Source organism: Protopterus annectens, chromosome 4.part0 (genome assembly GCF_019279795.1).
Source record: "Protopterus annectens isolate FY-2018-M chromosome 4.part0, PAN1.0, whole genome shotgun sequence".
Lineage (NCBI taxonomy): Eukaryota > Metazoa > Chordata > Ceratodontiformes > Protopteridae > Protopterus > Protopterus annectens.
Window position 1 is genome coordinate 1464527746 of NC_056733.1, and position 22205 is coordinate 1464549950.

General features: G+C 40.9%; 1 protein-coding gene across 1 annotated transcript in view; it reads left to right on the plus strand.

The window, feature by feature from the left end:
* Window positions 1-22205, plus strand: part of PRELID1 (PRELI domain containing 1) — a 595316-nt gene that overhangs the window by 183561 nt on the left and 389550 nt on the right. The window contains exons 2-3 of the mRNA XM_044069306.1: window positions 2588-2758; window positions 14707-14932. Coding sequence (XP_043925241.1) covers window positions 2667-2758; window positions 14707-14932 — 318 coding nt within the window. The 5' untranslated portion in view covers window positions 2588-2666. The remainder of the gene's footprint in view (window positions 1-2587; window positions 2759-14706; window positions 14933-22205) is intronic.

Below are 22205 nucleotides of genomic sequence, written 5' to 3' on the forward strand. Positions count from 1 at the left end.
CGACTAAAGTCCATGTCACTTTACTCCATATTGTATAGACTTCATAGGGGATACTTGTGCCTGGCCTGCAGAGCAATCCAGGAGCCAAACCTAATGAACTTGCTGCATATTCGTAAATCAAATGGGTCTAGGGCTACCTATTTTAGGGACTTAAATATGGCCTGTGGTTTAAATAGGACATGCTGGAAGAACAGATTTCTCTCCCAGCGACTGCCACGTCTTTGGAACAGGGTACCAATTCATATGAAATGAAACACTTGTATGAGCACCTGTGTGACACTTTTTGAGTAACCTGGACAAGTGGATGATGCACCGTAAATTCTTACCGGGCATAGCACCCACAATCCTCCTGGACGTGGGCATTCATCACTAAATGCCATCTTTGGTATTGACTACCACTTCTATGCTATTTACATTGGGTTGAAATGGCTAGGCTTAAAATTATTTCCAGTATGAGTGTGTGTGCGTGAGTGAGTGTGTGCGTGAGTGAGTGTGTGCGGAGTGGAGTGTGTGCGGAGTGGAGTGTGTGCGGAGTGGAGTGTGTGCTGGAGGAGTGTGAGTGAGTGAGTGAGGTGTGCGTGAGTGTGTGCGTGAGTGTGTGCGTGGAGTGGGAGTGAGTGGAGTGAGTGCTGGAGTGCGCGGGAGTGAGTGAGTGAGTGAGTGTGTGCGCGGAGTGAGTGTGTGGAGGCATATAAGGAGTGTGCGTGAGTATAGGTATACTTCACGACTGAAATTTCATTTGAACGAGACCATAATACCGAAATTTTCAAAATACTGAAAACTCATTTGACTGAATTGTATGCCATGGACATGATTTGGGTTTTCCTTCTCTTGTTACTTGCTTGTGCTAAAAGGAATTACTATAACGTAGAGTGCTTATTGTCAGAATATTGATAGTTATGTAGAGAGTAGTGTTGTAGTGTTTCTAAATGTGGATATGTCTGCTGACATTTTTATGGGAAGTATCTCAAGTAATATGGTGGATATTTTGTACGTTCCCAGCAGTAATGGCAGCTATAGACTACTGTAAGGTACGAAAAAAGGTATATGGCCTTTTCCCCACTGTAGTGCGATCCTGGAGTTGGTATATATAGTTAGGGAGGTGTGGGGGGCACAGCCCCCCACATTGGGTGAGTGGGGCATAGCGCCCCCCACCTAGTTTGGTTTTATATTGTCCGGTTTCTGTTAAGAGGGTAAGCAAGTAGTTTAAGTTCTGGAAAGCGTTAATCATTTGGTGTTGTAAGTGTGCATGTCTATGGTTTGCAAGTTAGTATTTTGAAATTTACCATTGTAAGGTTTCAGTATTATGAGTTTCAGTCAAGTGAGTTTTCAGTATTTTGAAAATTAGGTATTTTGGTCTCAGTCAAATGAAAGTTAGTGAAACGAAATTTCAGTCATGTGAGGTAGACCCCTGTAGATATATAGATGCATGCATATATATATACATATATATATATATATATATATATATATATATATATATATATATATATATATACATATATGGTTCCTGTTACTTGATCGAAGTTTTGAAACTTCAAACACGACAATATCAAACTTGTCTGTTCGAAGTTTCAAAACTTCGAACACTAAAATTAAAAAACATGCAACAGTAAACTAACTGTTGCAAGCCCCCCTGCACCCCCCCACTCTTTAAAAATACCAGCTCTGAAATTTAATTACAGTGCGATCTCGGAGTTGGTATATTTATAGAGTGGGGGGTGTGTTGGTTTGCCCCCCTGCTTGCAAGGGTTTATTTTACTTTTAAGGTTTTTTTTTTTTTTTTTTTTTACGTGTTCGATTTTGCAAGTTCGACTATATGGTTTCAACCATATAGGGTTCGAACTTGTTGAGGTTCGATCACGTAATAGAAATTTTATATATATGTATGTATGTATATATATATATATATATATATATATATATATATTTATTACACATACACAATTTTATTATATATATGTGTGTGTGTAATAAATATATATATATATATATATCTATACACAGAGAGAGAGAGATATAAAGATCTAGGTATAATGTAACGTGTATGTGTATATCTAAGACTCATCAAACAGCAAACATTTGAAATGCTGATCATCTAAAGAACAATCCATTTTACATCGAAACTAAAGTGGTCAAAAACTTTTTTTTTTTTTTTTTTTTGGTGGCTACTCTGTCTGCCCAGATTCTGAGATTGCACAAGGGCACATCCCCTTTCCGTGCTGCATCACAATTTCATACAAAACACTGGTGGCATAAATTCCACTAAACACATCCTCTCAAATGTGTGTTTGCTGTTATTTACAGCCTTAAAAAAACATTTGCTCATAAGAGCATTCAGTTTTTCAGACTGTAAAGCCATACATAAAAATATTGATACACATGTATAATGTTAATTTTCGTCTTGCATTTTTAAGCCAATTTTGTCTTATTGTCTTGAGAATGACTGTGAAAAATGACTGTAATCACTCTGATAGAAGATGGTGTTTGTAGACTTCTAAGTAGTCTTCAAGGTGATAACTGTTAGTGGGAAATGTTTTCTTCATTATTGGGATCTAACATTAATCTGTATTTTTTTTTTTTTCAGTTATATCTGTGATGATGACACTATTTAGCTGAGCTGCTTTCACATTGAAGAAAGCCTTAAAGTATTGCTGAGAGCTACGATGGTGAAGTATTTTCAGGGTCTGAATGATCTAAAGAACTCCTGGGATCAGGTGCTTCTGGCGTTTTGGCAAAGATATCCCAACCCTTTCAGGTAATAATGTGGAACATGTGGTTCGGGAGTGTAGAAGCTGGGGTTTATAAAGCTGATGCCCCCAAAACTATCTCAAAAATTGAAAGTACAGTTCATTGGCTTTTTATCTGTAGCTGTACTTGTTTGTACTACAGGAAGGTTTAATTGGAACATTTGTTTGGCTTTATGCTTGTAGTCTTTGTGCTATAAATAATGTTTTGTTAACATCATTTTTTCTTAAATCCTTTTGCAGAATTCACCAACATCACCAAATTTTGTCCTGATCAGTTCATCCCATGGAGCCCTTTTTTCTGTATTCCAGGGAGTGGAAGATCCTACTTGGCACCTTGCCATGATTATCTATCTGCTGCATGCTGGAATCTGAAAAGACCATGAGCGGTCTGTCTTGGATAACAGCTGTCTGGGGACCATTGCATGCAAAGCTTGCCTAAACTGCCTATAAGCAACAATGGTCCTTAATTGTGCCTTTGCATAGTAAAAGCACATGGCTTCCAGACTGTGCAGTCATGGTGCTGAAAACTGCATGCTGAACTGCAAGCTAAATTGCACAGTACTCGACATGGGCATTGTAAACAAATTTATGGAATTAAGCATACATCCCTGTGTTAACGCATAGGGTTGCTGGCTCTCGGATAAGACCCGAGAAGTTAGGATAGGGGAGTCTACTTCAGAATTGTGGACAGTCACTAATGGAGTCCCTCAGGGCTTAGTGCCAGGTCCACTAATTTTTATGTACTACTTTTGAATTCAAGACCGTCAAGAGCCTCTGGCTGGCTGTTTTTTTTTTTTAATTTAAAATTTGTTGTTTTTTTATTTCTTTACGTGTTGGATTGGCCTGAGTTGAGTTCCTGGCTTTGTGAGTCAGCGGTGGTTTTTGCTAGCTTGTTTTTTTTAGATAATTACAAATTGGGAGCAGTCATAGAATCCCCCCCCCCCCCAGAAACTAATACCCTCCAGGAGGGGCTAAAGTAAATGGTGCCACAGATGGTTCAAAACTTAATGCCAAGAAATGCATAATAGTACCCTTTGCAAGTCTGCTACCCTGGGAAACTACCTCATTGATAATATGCCCCGAAGAGTAGACCCTGTAGTTAGGGATTTGGGGATGTCTGACAGCAACCTGGCTTTTGGCCAATGTGTATCTACAATAGTAAGGAAATCTTTGTGTTGCTCAACTTATAAGCAAGGGGATGGCTTCAAGATCCAAGGAAGTCATTGTTCCACTGTACACTGACCTTATTGAGTACATTGCCTTCTTCAGTATGTACCTGAAAAGCACATGCAACAATTGGAACATCCACAGAGGTTTTTCACAAAAAGAATACATGGTGTTAACATGTCTTGTGTGGTTTGCTGCAAAGTCCTAACCCTGTGCTGTCTCCCCCACAGATTGTTGAGGGGTGATCTATGTCTGGCATATAGCACATTCCAGATTCTTGCTCTGATGGGCCCCTTGCATATCTGCAAAACAAATGTCAGAACTACTCAATCCAGGGACTTTAAACCTTGCTTTTGAAATAAATAGGACACGTTACAGAAAGAGAGATGCATTTCAGAGTACCCCTTCTCTAGAACAGACTTTCCAAACATGTGAAGCAGAGTTTTCCCTAAACCTTTTCAAGCATAACCTGGACCAGTGGATGGGAAATGAGAAATTCACCCCTGGTCTGTCCTCTATCTCTCTCATGGATAGAGGCAAACTGTAAATGTTTGACCATGCATACCCTACTTTACACATACCCCTAATAATAACCTCTAGGGCACCAAAGTTGTTGCATACAGTTGTGATGCATGGATAGGCTTAAAAAGACCCTTATGGTTGTTAACCCATTACATATCTATGAACAAATTCCTTAGACTGTGTAGGTTGTGAATGGAAGTCACATACATAATGTAGTTTTTCTCGACTTCTACTCCTGTCGAACCATCAAGACTTTGTTCCCCTTTTACAGATCAAGCACATAGATTGCTCTCAAATCTGGCAGCATTTTTTTAAGTTTGAGGGGTATGATGTAGTACCTTAAAGTTTGTAGTTAATTCCCAAGCCTTTTCTGCACATACAATGATGAAATCCATGCAGGAATGCTATTTTCTAAGTAAGTGGTTACAGTTTAGTTTTATAAGTAGCGTATAAATGTAGAAGATTGTTCACAAGTCATGCATTTGCAGCATATTTTTGTGGTAAATCTTGAAAGACTCCCCCTCAAAGTGTGTACCATTTGTTTGTCCACTTTTCTGTAGAAATATATTCTAGGTCAGCTGTTTTAGTGTAACGGGTTCTGTAAATTAAAGACCGAATATTATATAATCTGGGACTAATTTTCTGTTGCTGTCTACATAAAACAGAAAATTGGTCAAGTGGGCTTTGACTATGCATATGTGAAAAGCTGGCTTTTTTTACAACAAAGAAGAGTGATAAGTAGGTCGAAGCTGATGTGTGTATTCAATTAGGAAGCTGAAGAAATTAGCAGTGTAAGAGATGCTGAGTCTTGACAAGTCTTTTCCTTCCAGTTTCTAGTGTGAGATTTTTAGAAGTTGAAGATTTTTTCACCAAAAGTTGTATTTCAGGTAATGCTAACATTAACAGACATGTTCTTACCTCTTCAGCATTTGAGTTTTATAATTGTTCAGCTTTTATTCTGCAAGTACAAGTATGCAACAGATCAGTTAAATAGGTAAATATCAGAATAGAAAAGGCCAGTTATAGGAAACAGGTTTTCTGTTGACATTGTGGTTGTAGGATTCATGTTTCTTATTGACTGTGAAGTTTGATATGCATCAACAGTTCTGGGTGGCTCTAACAGCATGGCTCTTTTTTTTGTTTGCTCAAGAATCCAGGAGAACGCCAAACATTATTTGTGGGGTAAAGGTGCAAAATCAGAGACTATTTTTAAACATTATTCAAATTCACATAAGAAGATGAGTGACTGGGTTCCATCAGTGTTCATTATTGGAGCAGGGATAAAACTGATGTTCAGACCCACTGCACTAAATGAAGGCATTAAATGCGGTGGTGTCTCCTTTTTATATGCATAAGAACACTTCATCTCCAGACTAGTTGCACAAGACATCAACCTGGAGCTCCTCTATGTCCTGCTGACAGTTGAAACCTGTTATTACATTTTGGTTAACTATAGGACACCTTTTATACCCCCTCAGCCTATAACTTCTGCTTAGCTAGTATGGAGTCCCTAGGCTTTAAGCCAAATACTATTCTTCTAAGGGACTTCAACTCTCTCTCTGTTAACTGGGAGATGTGTACATCCTTCAACATGTATGCCAAAAGATTTCGGGACTTTATTAGTACAAACTGTCTGGGTCATTTAGTCCTCATCCCAGTCAGGGATAAATGAAATCCTGGACTTCATCCTCACCAATGTGGGACAGATGTTCTTAGTGTTTCACTGTTGCAGTCATTACATTTGGGTTATCCTGCTGGCAGGTTCCCGTCAGTCGGCCTGAATTCCAAAGTATTGGGTCCTGCATCGGTTGCTGTCGCCTCTTCCCTGACGGGTATAAAAGATGCAGCCAATGCCATGTTATTCCGTCTTTCTTGCCGCGCGGTGCCCGAAGCAGAAGCAGTTCGCCGGTCGGCCAACTCCTGAGATTTTTGTGTTCGAGTTTCAGATCCGAAGTCTTCATTAAAAGCAAAGTACCCCGTTGGGGAAACTTTTTTCTTGCTCCAGACCAATGTCAGAAAAGGTTAATAATTGCATTTCTTGTGGGAAGCAAATAACTCATAAGGACTTTCATTCTTATTGTATTCCTTGCCTAGGCCCTGACCACGACGTTGCTAGTTATCGGTTTTGTGCTAGATTTAACTAACGCACTATTAAGCATCAGTACGATTTTGCATTAAGCTATTATGGGTGAAGATTTAATTATACAATGTCGTCGGATAGCCATCTGTCTACCGGAGTTCACAAAAAACGCAAAGAAAAAGACAGGCAACCGAGGTCCAAAATTGACAAGCTTCTCCTAAGCAATTTGCCGGTTCGCCGGTTCTCAGTGAGGCGCTTTCGCAGCCCCTGACGCCCACTACTTTAGAGTTGCAGGCCGCTACCGACTCCCATGTGGAGTCGGCCAGGCCGCAGGAAACGCAAGGTATTGGAGCCTCTGAGATTATTCCCTCAGTTGGGTCCGGAGCCACTGAGCAGGCATCTGCTTCTGAGGGTGTATTCAGACCTAAACAATTGTATATTAAACAGACTTCAAAGACTAAAACACTTTTAAAGACAAAGAAGCAAGTTCACTAGCCCCAAGGACAGGCCTCCATGCCCAAAAAACAGATGCTCAAAATGGCCGAAGACTTAATTACCTTGATCAGGGGTTCCCATCCCCCTCCTGATAAGAGGCCTAGGCAAGAGACAGACTATGAATCTTCAGATCAGGTTTCCATTTCTACTGATTCCTCTTCTGATCAGGAATATTCTCTTCCCCCTATGAGGATTCTGATGCTGAAGAATCAATTCCTTCAGCTTCTCCTCCTGAGGACTACTCTTTTGGGAAAACCTTGCATATCATGAGGGAGCACTTCCACTGGGAGAGCCAAGATTTTTCAGAATCTAAGAAAAGGCTCAGAGACTTATTTTTACTTCCTCAACACAGGCCTCTAGCTATTCCACCTGTGTTGGGCATTGTAGATGATGTGTTCTCTGAGTCCAGTCTGACCCCTGACTCTTTACCTCAAGCTCCTGTTAAGCCGGACAGATACTACAGGGTCCCTGACTCTCATAAATTCCTTTTCAAAAACCCTTATGCAGACCCAGAAACTATTTCTCAGGGTCCAAAAGGGGTCAAGGCTTCTACTGCGAAAAACCCTACCCCCTCTGAAAGGGATTCTAGGGCTCTGGATAGATGGGGAAAAAGATTTACACATCTGCTACTTTGGCTATAAGGGCCTTAAATTGCCAGTTTCATATGCTCAAATATCAGCAATATATCATGACACTACTTAAACAGAAAATGATGGCAAATTCTGAATGTGCAGAAAACAAAGAAATACAAGATTTATTGCATGCAGCTGAACAAGTTGGAAAGCATACTTTGCCTCCTGCAGGGCCGCTGTTACAGGTTGTCATTAGGAGGCATACTTGGTTGAAAGAACAAAATCTGCCTGACCATGTGAAAGCAAAATTATTAGATGCTCCTTTACAATGTGATACCTTGTTTGGTGTTAAGGCAGAAGAGGTATTAAAGAAAATGGAAGACCAAGCTAAATCTATGCAAACGGTCAAAGATTTCTTACAGGTACAGCCACCTAGATTTAGCAGACACTGGCCTACAAAGAATTGGTCCTTTCCAGTCTCAGACAGACCTCAAAGGGGCAGATCCAGACGCCCTAGAGGCAGATCACAGCCGCAAGGATCCTACAGGTCTAAGCAGTGGCGTGCCTCTACCTCCAAAGGTGGAGAGGACAAATCACAATCATACAGGAAACAGTCCCAGTGACTTCCCCCTGCCTGCACCAAGCACTTATCTTCTGGCAGCACCCTTAGGGGGAAAGCTAGCAGTTGTTTCTCAAAATTGGCACATTATAACCCAGGACAAATGGGTTCTAGACATAGTGTCTTAAGGCTACAAGTTTCATTTCCATACCCTACCAAGGGCAAACGGTTGTCCAGACCTGCCAAAAAATCAGTGGGCAGAGGCTCAAAAACAAGTCGCAGCTCTCATGGACATGAGAGCTATTCAAGAAGTGCCTCAGCAAGAGCAGGGACAAGGATTTTACTCAAGACTGTTCTTGGTACTGAGAAAGGACCAAGCATGGAGACCAATACTGGACCTTTCAATTCTAAACATTTTCCTGGATATACCAAAATTCAAGATGTTGACCTTACAGCAGCTTCTGCCCATGCTGGGCAGCAAGGCTTGGCTCGTGGCTTTAGACCTAAAAGAAGCATACCTGCATGTCCCAATCAGACAAACATGCAGAAGATTCCTCAGATTCAAGGCTGGCTCAAAGCATTACCAATTCTCTGCACTGCCCTTTGGCTTATCTACTGCGCCCAGGGTCTTCACAAAGTGCCTGGCACCAGTAATTGCATTCTGCAGACAAAGAGGAATATAAATATATCCTTACTTGGACGACTGCCTCATACAAGCAGAGAACAAGGGCATTCTGCTACAGCATCTGACGTTTGTGATAAGACTTTTAACATGCCTAGGGTACACAGTCAGCAAAAAGAAATCAAAACTAGTACCCTCTCAAGAGATAATATTCCTGGGTGCAAGCTTAAATACAACTGCCCAGATGACTTATCTCACTCCAGACAAACAAAGGCAACTGACGACAAACAAAGGCAACTGACTACCTATTTCGGGGAAATGGCAACAAACGCCCAGTTATCTGCAAGAAAAATTCTGCAGGCTTTGGGCTTCATGACATCCTGCATCTTACTAATTCCATATGCAAGACTGCATATGAGGAAAATTCAATGGTACCTAAAAAGTGTTTGGACGCAACATTGCCACAGTCTGGAAACAATGATTACTCTTAATTCCCTGCCTGCAACAGGAGTTTCGATGGTTGGCAAAGGCTTGTCACCAAAACAAGGCCATTCTCACTACCCCCAGCCAGGCAGAGCCTAACGACGGATGCATCAGATTATGCCTGGGGGGGGCACACATGGCAGGAAGAGGCATTCAGGGCACCTGGTCCACAAACCAAAAGCATCTACATATCAATCAAAAAGAGATGCTAGCTGTTCAAAATGCCCTGACAGCCTTCAAGGACCTACTTCATCCGGGACAACTACTGATAAAGATAGACAACACCACGGTCATGTGGTACATAAACAAGCAGGGGGGGCACTCATTCTTATCCCCTGTGCAGACTAGCCATGGCTTTATGGGACACAGCATTAACTTACCAAGTTCATCTGCAGGCACAATTCCTGCCAGGAAAGGAAAACACTCTGGCAGACGAACTAAGCAGAAACCTCATGGATCCCTAGGAGTGGCACCTGGATCCACAAGTCTTCAGCATGATAACAAAGAAATGGGGATGCCCGGACATAGATCTATTTGGCTCCCCTCAAAACAATCAACTAAAAAGATTTTGCACAAGGACTTATCACAGACAAGCTTGGAAAGTGGACGCCTTATCTTTCAACTGGACAAACCTATCAGTATATGCCTTTCCTCCACTACCTCTCCTTCCCAAGGTACTCCTAAAGGTCAGGCAGGAGATACCAAAAATGATTCTGATTGCCCCAGACTGGCCACGCCAGTACTGGTATGCGATCTTAAGGAACTTGTCCCAATGCCCAGCCTGGAACCTTACATTAACTACCTCATCTACTGTCCCAGCAAAACAATCAGATTCTGCACAGCCAACTCAGGACCCTAAACCTGGCAGCATGGCGGATAATGTAGCCATACAAACCACACCTCTCAGTAAAGCTATGATGGATGTCATTTTAGAAGCCAGAAGGCCTAGTACTAGAAAATCCTATGCTGAAGGCCTAGTACTAGAAAATCCTATGCTGGGAAATTGAAGAGATTTTGCGCTTGGAACCAAGCTCAAAGAACTGATACAGCTGTCCCAAATATTCCTCAGATTTTGCAATACTTAACTGAGATGCTGGACAAAGGCCCATCTTTCTCATCAATTAAAATCCATGCCTCTGCCATTTCGGCTCACTACAATACAGAGCCACCACTCTTTTCTCATCCTTTATTGGCAGTACCTCAGAGGAGCCAAAAACATAAGGCCTCCAAGGAGAACGTAAATACCTGCATGGGACCTCAATTATGTCTTGGAAAAACTCACCTTACCTCCTTTTGAGCCAGCTGCTACTGCAGATATAAAATTCTTATCTTGGAAAACAGCACTTTTCCTAGCAATAACTTCTGCAAGACGAGTTTCAGAGCTACAGGCTCTCATGGCCATGGAACCCTTTATCATTTTTTATCCAGATAGGGTCTCTCCAAGAACACACCCTGCATTTATGCCTAAGGTGGTATCCAGTGTAGCCCTTAACCAAACTATTAATTTGCCAATCTTTTATCCAAATCCACAGAACAAGGGGGAGAAAATTCTGCATTCTTTGGACTTATACAGACAACTTAGATTCTACTTGGACAAAACTAAAGTTTTCAGAAAGACAGAACAATTACTAGTGGCATATGCCACAGCATCACAAGGAAAGGCCATCTCCAAGCAGACTATTTCAAAGTGGATAGGTCACTGCATTCGTTTCTGCTACTCACAGCATGGCAAACCAGTGCCTAAGGGCATTAGGCCACATTCAACCAGAGCTGCAGCCACTTCTGCAGCATTTCTCAGGGGAGTACCAACCAAAGACATTTTAGAGGCTGCCACTTGGAGTTCAGTGCATACCTTTACAAAACATTACAATCTGCCTCTTTACTCTAAATCCAGGGCAGGCTTTGCCACTGCAGTTCTGCAGGACCTCATAGCCGCTCCTAATGCTATTTAGCTCCATGCCTCCAACCATAGCTTTGGGACTCGACCCAAGTGTAATGACTTCAACAGTGAAACACGAAGAACATAGTACGGTTGTGTACACTTATCATAAATGTAGATGTTCGAGTGTATTCACTGTTGCAGTCCAGGTTACCCACCCGCCATCCCCCTTATTTTTGCTGGAACTTATCTTTACTTCTCTAATCTATACAGCCTAGGTGGTGTATTTGCTTATAGATGAAGTTAAAGCTTATTTCTGGTGCATGTATATTTTATTTACATAAATTTAGCCTACCCTTTTGGGGGCACCTGACATCTGGGGCAAGAACAACTGAATAAAATGGCGTTGGTTGCATCTTTTATACCCCTGACGACCTGACGTCAGGGAAGAGGCGACAGCAACCGACCCAGGACCCAAGACTTTGGAATTCAGGCCGACTGAGGGCAACCTGCCAGCAGGATAACCCAAATGTAATGACTGCAACAGTGAATACACTCTAACATCTACATTTATGGTAAGTGTACACAACTGTACTATCTTCTTCCATACCAGCTGTAACTCCCTCCCTGGTCAAATTGAACCTCAAGACTCTAGCCAGAAACATCTTCCAATTCCTTGGTATTCAGAGATTATGTTAAGGCTAATCTACTGAACATGAGTGATGACCTGGCTAAATTCAACATCCCCTTAAATCTCGATGACCCAGCTGCTCATGCGGAATCCTTTACCTCCAAATTCTATACATATGTGACTAGCTGCTTAGATGCATCTGTCTCCCACCAAAGTAAATACAATGCGAAATTCAACAATAAGCCTGTATGGTGGAACCCAAATGTAAACAGGTCTGGCAACAAATAAGTTTAATTGCATCATTCATTCATTTTAATTTAATAAAAAAAAAATGCTTGCCCGTTTAAAGTAAATGGAACATTCAGGGTGCAAAAATTAGAGCACTTGCTAATCTTAAAAACGTGCACTTGGAAACCTGATAGGAAACCTGATCCAAACAACCTAAGCCAGATATGAGGTAAGTACCAATACTGGGCAACCATAAAGCCTTCTTTAGCTATGTTAGAAACCTTACAAATTGCAGAGCACTATGCATAACTAACAGTAAATGATTTGACTTACTTGGACCCAGGTGAAATAGTGCTAAATTTATCTGCTAGTAGATTGGCTTAGTTCACTTCTCCTCCCCTCCTTCATTCCCAGGTCTCATACCACATCTGCACTCCTTGCAAATCTCACATGAACAAGTCCTCAAGGCAGTATCCAAGCAAGACCAAGAATTCAGCTTCTATGGGACTGGATACCCTGCCGGGCTGTTTACTTTCCAGCTTGAAACCGGACTTGTCAGTCTCCCTACAGAGACTATTCCGTGTCAGCCTGAAAATGGACTTTGTGCTGGATGAATGGAGGAAAGAAGTTGTCATCCCTTTGCACAAAGGTGGGGCATCAGACCCGAGAAAATTTATAGACCCATAAGCCTGACCAGCTGTGGTAGGTCTTTGTAAAGGATCATTATGGAATTCATAAATGGAAACCTAGATAACTACAAATTCTCAACCCAAGCCAATTTGGATTTGATCCTTCCTATATAACCTGGTTGACTTTTTCAAGAAGGTCACTGAAGCAATGGATGAGGGCATATCCTCATCCCCTCAAAGGCATTCAACACCATCCCACCTCTAGGTGCCATAGATAAACTATCCCAGTTAAATGGTAATCCCTGTGTAACTTGTTGGATAGCAAATCGACTCGTAAATAGAACCCAGGAAATGGGTGGGCTGCTCTACCTCCTCCAAAAGATCTCTCATTAGTTGTGTATCCCAGGGTTCAGTCTTTGGGCCACTCTTCTTTGGCATTTATTTCTCAGAGGTCAAAGCTACTGTTAAGAGTTTATGGCTGACCAGGTTTGCTGATGGCTGTAAACTTGTCATTATAAAATCCTAGAGGACAACAAGATCCTCCAAGGGCCATTTCTAAACCAATAGCTGATGTCAAAACCATGGACTAAAACTGAATGTCAAGGAATGTATAATAGTATCCTGCATAATAGTATCCTTCAGCAAGGAAGACCTACCTTGTAACTATCACATTGACAAAACACCCCTGAAAATTGATCCAGTGTTTAGGGACCTGGGAACCTATATAGAAAGCAAACTGTCCCTGAATCACAATGACTCCACTGTTGTAAGAAAAGTGCCTTTTCATTGCATGTCTTGTTAAAGGTATGGCGACCTGGTCCAGGGATGTGATCATTCCACACTCATCAGGCTGTCCGTGAGTATAGTACCCCATTCAGTATGTACTTGTCCAAATATTTGACACAATTCTATTAGTAATGTGAACATCCAGGACCTAAAGCATAAAAACTGTGCAAACTCTGAGTTTCTTCTCACTGTCATGCAGGCTGTTGAAGGATGATTTCTGCTTTGCATACAGAACCATAACAGACCCTTTCATGTCAGACCTACTGCATATTTGCAACCCCATTTGGAGGCATAAACACCCACTCAAGCACTGTACATCTCTTTTGCAACAGAACATGTTTGGGGAACAGATGACATCAAAGAAGTTGATATCACTTCTTTGGAATAGTAATCCTCTCCACATAAAGTGAAGTACTTCTCTTAAAATATTCACCTGTAATCTGGATGAATAGATGTGTAACCACAAATTCATCCCTGGTTTTCCATCCTTGTCCTTCATGGATAGGGGCAACACATAAATGTTCCAGTCATCTCTGGGTTATTCATACCTAAAGGACAAAAAAATTAATGGTAATGTATGGCTAGCCTTGTAAAGATCTTCATTAATCAGTAGCTTAATAAATATCTATGAACCTTTGCTGGCTGGCATTGTTGACTGACTGACTAATCCTCTGAGATTTATCAGAAAATAATCAAAACGTTTGAGGTACAGGGCACAAATATGAAGCAAAATCTGTGAATATTGAGAAGTGTGGTCAGCAGTTATGAGGACACAAGATGCATTGTTTTTCACATCCATTCTATGTGGATTGGTATAGACTAAAGTTTATCTTCACGGAAGTATCAATAACTGGTGATAAAACAAAAAGGTAAAATTTGAGATCATGGAAATTTTTTATTTGAATCAAAAGCTGTCACAAATGAATGTATGAGGTGTTGCTTTGAAATGGTAGTTACTGCTGAAAAAAAGTGACTGTTGAGCTACAAATCTGAGGCTGGAGTTTAGTTCTGGCATAAGAATATAGGAATAGCTTTGTAAATACTGCACAGGCATGGTTGATCTCTCACTGGGTAAGCTCAGGGCATGGAGTTTGCACTTGGCAGAGTTTCATGAATCCAGCTCACAGTGTAAAGATCTAAAGGCTGGCTTGTTTTGCTCCTGGCGCTTACTTCTGTTTGCAGTGGCTGGAAGGTAGATAATGATTTTTTGTACCAAAAAGTTGGGGAATGTAGCAACCATTTGCATATTTAATAGCAGTCTTGAAAGTCTGATCTGATTCAAGTTTTCCCCATCTGTTCATAGCAAGCATGTTTTAACAGAAGATATAATTTACCGGGAGGTAACACCAGACAACAGGCTGATTTCAAGGAGGTTGCTGACCAAAACAAATAGACTGCCACGATGGGCTGAATGTATTTTCCCTGTTAGCAAGACAAAGTGTGCCTACATAATTGAAGATTCCATCGTGGACCCAGAAAAGAGAACCTTGACAACGTTCACATGGAATATAAATCACGCTCGTCTTATGGTGAGTTGCTTGATTGTGTGTGATTATAACATCTTTACATCTCTTTGAACAAAGTTTAGAAAAGTAAACTAAGTTTTACTGCTGGCTTGTGTTGGACGTTCTCTGTTTTTATAAAGTAGTATTGCTTTAGGATATATCTGCAGAATTACCAAAGCAGTTGTGTTCTATCAGTGTTTCTTTATCTGCCTTTAAAGAGAGAAAGTAAGGATAAGAACACAAAACTTCTCTGTCTTTGGCAGTAGTGCTTGTTACTGTTCACTATAGAATTGCTAGAGACTGTTCTGATGGAGTCGTCCTGTTTGTCCTTTGCTCATACCCAGAGGCTCTGCTGATATTTCCATGAGCTGGAACTCTTGTTTTTTTTATCCCTTCACTAGTGTGTGTGTGTGTGTGTGTGTGTGTGTGTGTGTGTGTGTGTGTGTGTGTGTGTGTGTGTCTGTTTGGGGGGGGGGGGTGTAGATCACTGTGTACATATATTGTACATAGTCAGCCGTTGTAGTCAGAGAGCATGTGCATATAAGTTACTGAGCACATGTGAGGTCAGTGCCATTTTGTATAGCCATTCAGTGTCAGTGCTAGCTTGAACGGAGATGCACATGTGTCTGTTTGAAGTAATGAGTCAGTCAGTAAGCATATGAAGATCGAAGTACATGTTCCAGTTACAGCTTCTGGTGTGTTTATATACAGTAAATGACTTGAACCCAATTCCTGCCTTAGTGTCTCATTTGAATACACGAGACATGGGACATGGTGTCAGAATGGGATCTGAAGTTGAAGCAGCTCGCAAACCATGAGGCACTCGGAGGTGGAGTGATGTACAGGAGCGAACAGTCAAACAGGTCAGCGGTTCCTTTCATCATCATCCTCTTCTTTCGTCTGTTCCCGTTAGGGGTCGCCACAGCGGATCATCTGTTTCCATTTCTTCCTGTCGTCCGCATCATGCTGTTTCACACCAACCGCCTGCATGTCCTCTCTCACCACATCCATAAACCTGATGTTAGGCGTTCCTCTCTTCCTCTTACCTGGCAGCTCCATCCTTAGCATCCTTTTCCCAATATACCCAGCATCCCTCCTCAGCACATGTCCAAACTAATGCAATCTCGCCTCTCTTGCTTTGTATCCAAACTGTCCAACCTGAGCTGACCCTCTAATATACTGATTCCCAATCCTGTCCATCCTAGTCACACCCAGTGCAAATCTTAACATCTTTAGCTCTGCCACATCCAGCTCTGACTCCTGCCTTTTCGTCAGTGCCACCGTCTCCAACCCATATAACATAGCTGGTCTCACTACCCTCTTGTAGACCTTCCCTTTCACTCTTACTGGTACCCGTCTGTCACAAATCACTCCTGGTACTCTTCTCCACCCATTCCACCCTGCCTGTACTCTCTTCTTCACCTCTCCTCCACACTCACCATTACTCTGAACTGTTGATCCCAAGTACTTAAACTCATCCACCTTTACCAACTGTACTCCCTGCATCCTCACCATTCCTCTACCCTCCCTCTCATTTACACACATATATTCTGTTTTAGCCCTGCTGACCTTCATTCCGCTCCTCTCTAAAGCATATCTCCACCTCTCCAGGGTCTTGTTTAAATGATTTTCAGTCACCAGACATGCGGCATGGCATTCAAACTGTTCAAAATAATTACTGAGATATTCGAAATGTCTGAAAATAGTGACATAATGATTAAAGTGTTTTGAAATTATCAAAAAGGCTGTAAATGTCTGAATTTTTTCACAATGTAAGACTTTTTTCGCAGTAACTAAGATGTTTGGACGTGTCCAAACTGCCTGGAGTGTTCGAGGCATTTGCAGTGTTAAAGTAAAGTTTTTTCAGAGATTGTTGTGCATTTTGGCATAATTAGAAGTACCAGGTCTGCACTAACGTTTAAAAGAAGTTTGTTGCTATAGTAGAGGGATCTCACACACCTGAACTCCTGGTGTCTGATAATAATGCTGAGAATTGGCAAGTGTTTGAGCAAGAATATGATATTTTCATACAACCTGCATTTTCTGATAAAGATGCTTGTACAAAAGCATTTATACTTCTCAATTTAACTGGCTCAGAAGCCATTGAGCGAGAACATTCATTTGTGTGTGCACCTGCTGTGTATGCAGGGAAGGGGGAGAACCGCCATATTGTGATACAGGCTGAAACGTGGGAAGACTTGGAATGCTTAAAACGTAAATTTAGAGAAATGTGTAACCCTCAAATGAGTATTGCAATGAAAAGGCACAATTTTTACACAAGAAATCAAAAGCCTGGTGAAATTGTTGCAGCTTATATTACCAATTTAAGAAATTAAGCAAAAATGTGCATATTTGGTGTTCTAAGAGAGGAGTTGATAAAAGATAATTTTGTATGTGGTGTTAATGATGCAGTGAGAAAGATTTTGCTTCTAAATAGTGAATTAACATTGAGCAAAGCCATAGAGATTTGTCAAATATGAGCTTACAGAAAAGCATATGAATATGCTCATGAATGAGAAAAACTTGTTTGCAGTGTCTGGTAGTGCAAATGTTGGTAGTGTGCAACAGGAAATTAAGCTGAAAAAGAAATATAAACTGAAGGGGGCCACTCCCAACCTCATTAACTGTCGCAATTCTAGAGGCAGTCATAAACTAAACAGGAAAAGTGTTTAGCTTGTGGTCCGCAGTGCCACAAATGTAAACAATGGAATCCTTTCAAAAGGCTTTGCAAGTCTAACGTTTCACAAAATTGTTTTAAAAGAAAGTATCCAAAGAAGCAAGTAAATTGTAGAGACTGCAGCAAACTCGGAGAGCTGTGAGAAAACTTTCTATGATGTATCTGTGATAGATGAAATAGTTAATACAGTAGACTACCACTTGTCAGCAAAGAGTGAAATATTTCATGCTGTACAAATTAATGGGAAACCTTTAGAGTGTAAAATAGACACTGGATGTTAAGTGCAGTGTTATAGCATCACAAATGTTTGCTAAAATAAAAGCTGGTGAGAAACTTGATTCGGCAAAGTGTGCAAAACTACGTGCTTGTGGTGGTGAAGAGATTCAGACTGATGGCACAGTAGTTCTTTCATGCCGTTCTGCTGGAGACCGCTATGACTTGCAGTTTTACGTAGTCAAAAGGCATTTGCATCATTGTTAGGCCTCAAAGACCGTCTGAGAATGGGACAGATTTTCATTAAATAAAGAGGTTCACCATATAAATATGGACAACAACAATAGTTTTGCACTGAATATTTTACTGAATATGTTGATATTTTCAAAGACAAACTTGGTAACTTCCAGTTACATACTTCATGGTTTAACTTCATGGAATAAGTCCAGTTGTTAGACCAGCACAGAAGATTCCAGTAGCAATGCAGAGTAAAGTAAAAGTAGAACTAAACAAAATGGTGCATTTGGGTGTTCTTTCGGGTCTGTTTCATTTCACTGAAACTCAGTTGTCTGCGCACAATTCACTGAAAGCTCATTTCACTGAAAACTCCTTTGACTGAAACTCATTTCGTTGAAAGTGATATGTTCTTTTCCCCACTGTAGTGCGATCCTAGAGTTAGTATATAAAGTAAGGGGGGGATGTAGCCCCCCACCTGTTTTAAATGTTTAAAACCATAGATATGGATACTTAGAAGTCCAATGAATAACTCTTTCCAGAAGACAATATATAACATAACTATGTGGGGGACTATGCCCCCCACACCACCCAATGTGGAGGGCTGTGCCCCCCCTTACTTTATATAATAACTCCAGGATCGCACTACAGTGGGGAAATAGCCATATATAACTTTTAACAAAGTGAATTTCAGTCAAATGAGTTTTCAGTGAAATGAGCTTTCAGTAAAATGAAGTAGACCCGTTCTTGCTCCAGTAGAACAGACTGAATGGATATCATCCATGATTGTAGCTCATAAGAAAAGCTCATAAGAAAAGCTCAGATGATATTTAAATATGTATTGATCCAAGAGACCTGAGGCATTTGAGCGGCCTTATTATATGGTGTGTACAATAAGAGGTAGCTGCTCTCATTTCAAATTCCGCTGTTTTCTCAGTCTTGGATGTGCAAAGTTCTTTTTGGCAAATTTTGCTGGATTGTAAATCTTCATTGTTAACTACATTCAGTACACCATTTGGTGTAGGTACAGATTTTGAGAATGCCATTTGGAATCATTTCTGCCAGTGAAGTCTTTCAACATACCATGGAACACATTTTTTTCTGGTTACCCTTGTGCTATTGTAGTAGATGACATTATTGTTGGAGGTAGTGGTGAAGACTAACATGATGAACATCTCAGAGGGGTTCTAGACCATGCATGTGAAGTAAATCTTAAACTGAATCCTCAGAAATGTAAATTCGAACTGAAAGAAGTTTACCTGTGTGGGACATTTGTTTACCAGTGTTAAGCTGCAATTAAAATATACATAAATAACATTGATTTGCCTGTTAGTCTTGAGTCAGGGATAACTGTTCAAGATGTGCAAAACATTTCCCTGTTTATTGAAATCGACCAGATTTCAACGCTGGGTAACTGGCTGCATAAAATTTTCAAATCGGTCTCACCAAGCAGAAAAACATATGGTTTATCTACCATTTCATATCGGTAACACGCATGCTGAATTCTGACGTTCCCTATTAGTTAATAAATAGGGTCTCTGCAGACCTTCATGCTTCTCACTTAGTGCTGCACAAGGACACTTGACAACCATGTTTTAGTAACAGTGTTTTAAAATGCAAGCCACCTGGCCTAACAGCCTATCTTGTTTTTCAACCTTGTATCTTTCAGTACCAGTACATGCTGTCTCCCTAACATTCCTTTTAACTACGTAGCCCCAGCTTGGGGAGACCAGAGCTCACATAAGGCAAAATCTATTTCACATTGTTTCTTTTCCTCCCTTTCTGAGCATTCCAGAACCAGCCTTTGTTGATCATAGTAACATCTCTTAACCCCTTCAGCACTTTCTTTACTTTCAGTCATCTATTAATAACCCTTACAGCTTGATGTTAGATACTTAACTACAACTTGGATAATTGTGGTTTGCATAATCGTGCATCTGTACTACATATTTTTTAACATAAACCATTTATAAACATTTTGTTTAATTCATTTGTGAAGAAACCTGTAAGTTAATATGCATTTTGTGAAGACTCTTCATGAGCAGTACATTTTTTTAACAAATCCCTGTTTGATACTACCAGTGTCCTACAGTACAGAATTATATCTTGATTTTTCTTAATTTGATAAAATATGCTTCAGCATCATAATATTCGTCATCTGCAGTGGTTTGAATTTTCATTTATTTACCTTAAGTTCATTATCAGTTCTTTGGTTCGATCCTCGGCTGGGGTGCCTTCTGTGCGGAGTCTGCATGTCCTCCCTGTGGTTGCGTGGGTTTCCTCTGGGTGCTCCGGTTTCTTCCCACATCCCAAATTCATGCTGTAAGTGGATTGGACACTCTAACCTGGCCTTAGGTGTGAGTGCGTGCATGTGTGTGCCTTCTGTGGAAGGTTGGGCGCCGGGCTGGCAACTCGACACCGAAAAAACTTCACTGCCAATCATGATCGGACAGGTGATCCGCTGTGGCAATCCCTAACCGGGAAAAGCCGAAAGAAGAAGAAGAAGAAGAAGACCTTAAGTTCATTATCAGGTACAAGTGTCATTTCACGTGCAGGTGTGATCAAGCACTTTGTGATTACAGCCTTTAGAACAGAAAATATTAAAACTAAAAGAATAATGCCAGTTACTGTAATTATGCCTTACAAGTTCCCTGGTTACCAAATACACTGCCCAACCAACCAAAAAGTGTCCATTGTTTAGACATGCTGTCCAAATCTTTGGCCCTCTGCTCCATGTAATTGTCCAACTTTTCTTGTTCATCATGATGGTCACTAGTATAAGAACAACAATTTCCTATGGGAGCACATACCCCCTCCCTTTACAGCAAACATTATATCAAGTGCCAGTTGATTTTGTAATACCGCAGTTCGCATTTCAGTAATTTCTCGATTTGCCATCCTAATGTGACGTGAAGTATGGTTGGCTACCTCTTGAATTTGAGCAAGCATGGTGATTTCAAGTATTGTCCTTTCCACTCCATACACAGGAGCAAATGCTGAAAATACTTGCTCTGCCCAGTGAATTGCCTGCTTATTACTCAGTCTACGTTCTGGAGGGTTCTCAAAATGCTGAATAGCAGGAGTAATGTAGCCCACAAAGCAACACCCTGACTTTTGTGGGTAATCAGGGGTAGGCACAGTCACCACAAATGTAGTAACGGTCCTGTGTAATGCCCACGTCCCCAGTCAAAGATTTTTAAGTGTAAAGAGTTTAACACACTTTCATGTCTAGTGTCATTACATTTGCTGATTCCCACTGGCACAGTCCCATTTCTGGCATAACGCGTCTCCACGATTTATGGTGGCAAGCTGAAGAGACAACCTTTGAAAAATTAATCACATCACGCCAAGTTAGATTATTTTCACTAAGATCTTTTTCAAATGTTACCTGTGATGCAGGATTTGGAATCATTGGAATCCCTGCCCTGGAATGATGAGGTATATGCGAACATAACCAACAGTTTGTCACATTTAAGTCCACAGCATATTGTCAAAGAAGCAACAGGAAACTATTTTCTCTTGACCAGGTTATAAAAGGAAACTGCAACAAAAACAAAGCAAAAGTACCTGTCACAGGATTCATTATGAAATGCTGATTGAGTTGATTTTCTCCTTAATTCTTCACTGGGGCAGATAATTTGTCCTTCACACTTCGATCTTCTTTCACAGGCAACAATGATTTGTCTGGGGTCCCTACATGACAGGTCTTCTTACAGTGAGATTAGTGAATCCAGGTTGGTAGTCTGCACAGCGGACTGCAGTAAATGTCGTCGGCAGGATTTGATAAAATCCCTTCCAGCGTCGTTGCAGCCAATTCTTTCTCTGGAAGGTTTTGTACATAAACCCAGTCACCGGGCTGTAGTTGGTGATGGGGCTGGTCAGGAGGTTGAGGAATAGCTTGTTTTACAGTATGTTAGTAATACATCATCTGTTAGTTAATTCTTCATTTCACGCAGGGGGAGCACAAGGAAGTGCCATCTCTCTCCCCATTAATATCTCATAGTGGACTCTGTTATCTTGTTGCATTCAGTGTGCTTTGCATGCTCATTAGAGCTAGGGGAAGTGCCTTGTGCCATTTAAGGTTTGTTTCAGCACAAATTTTTGAAAATTTTTTTTTTTTTTTTTTTTTTTTTTTTTAAGGATCTTACTAACCCATTCCAGCAGTCCAGATGA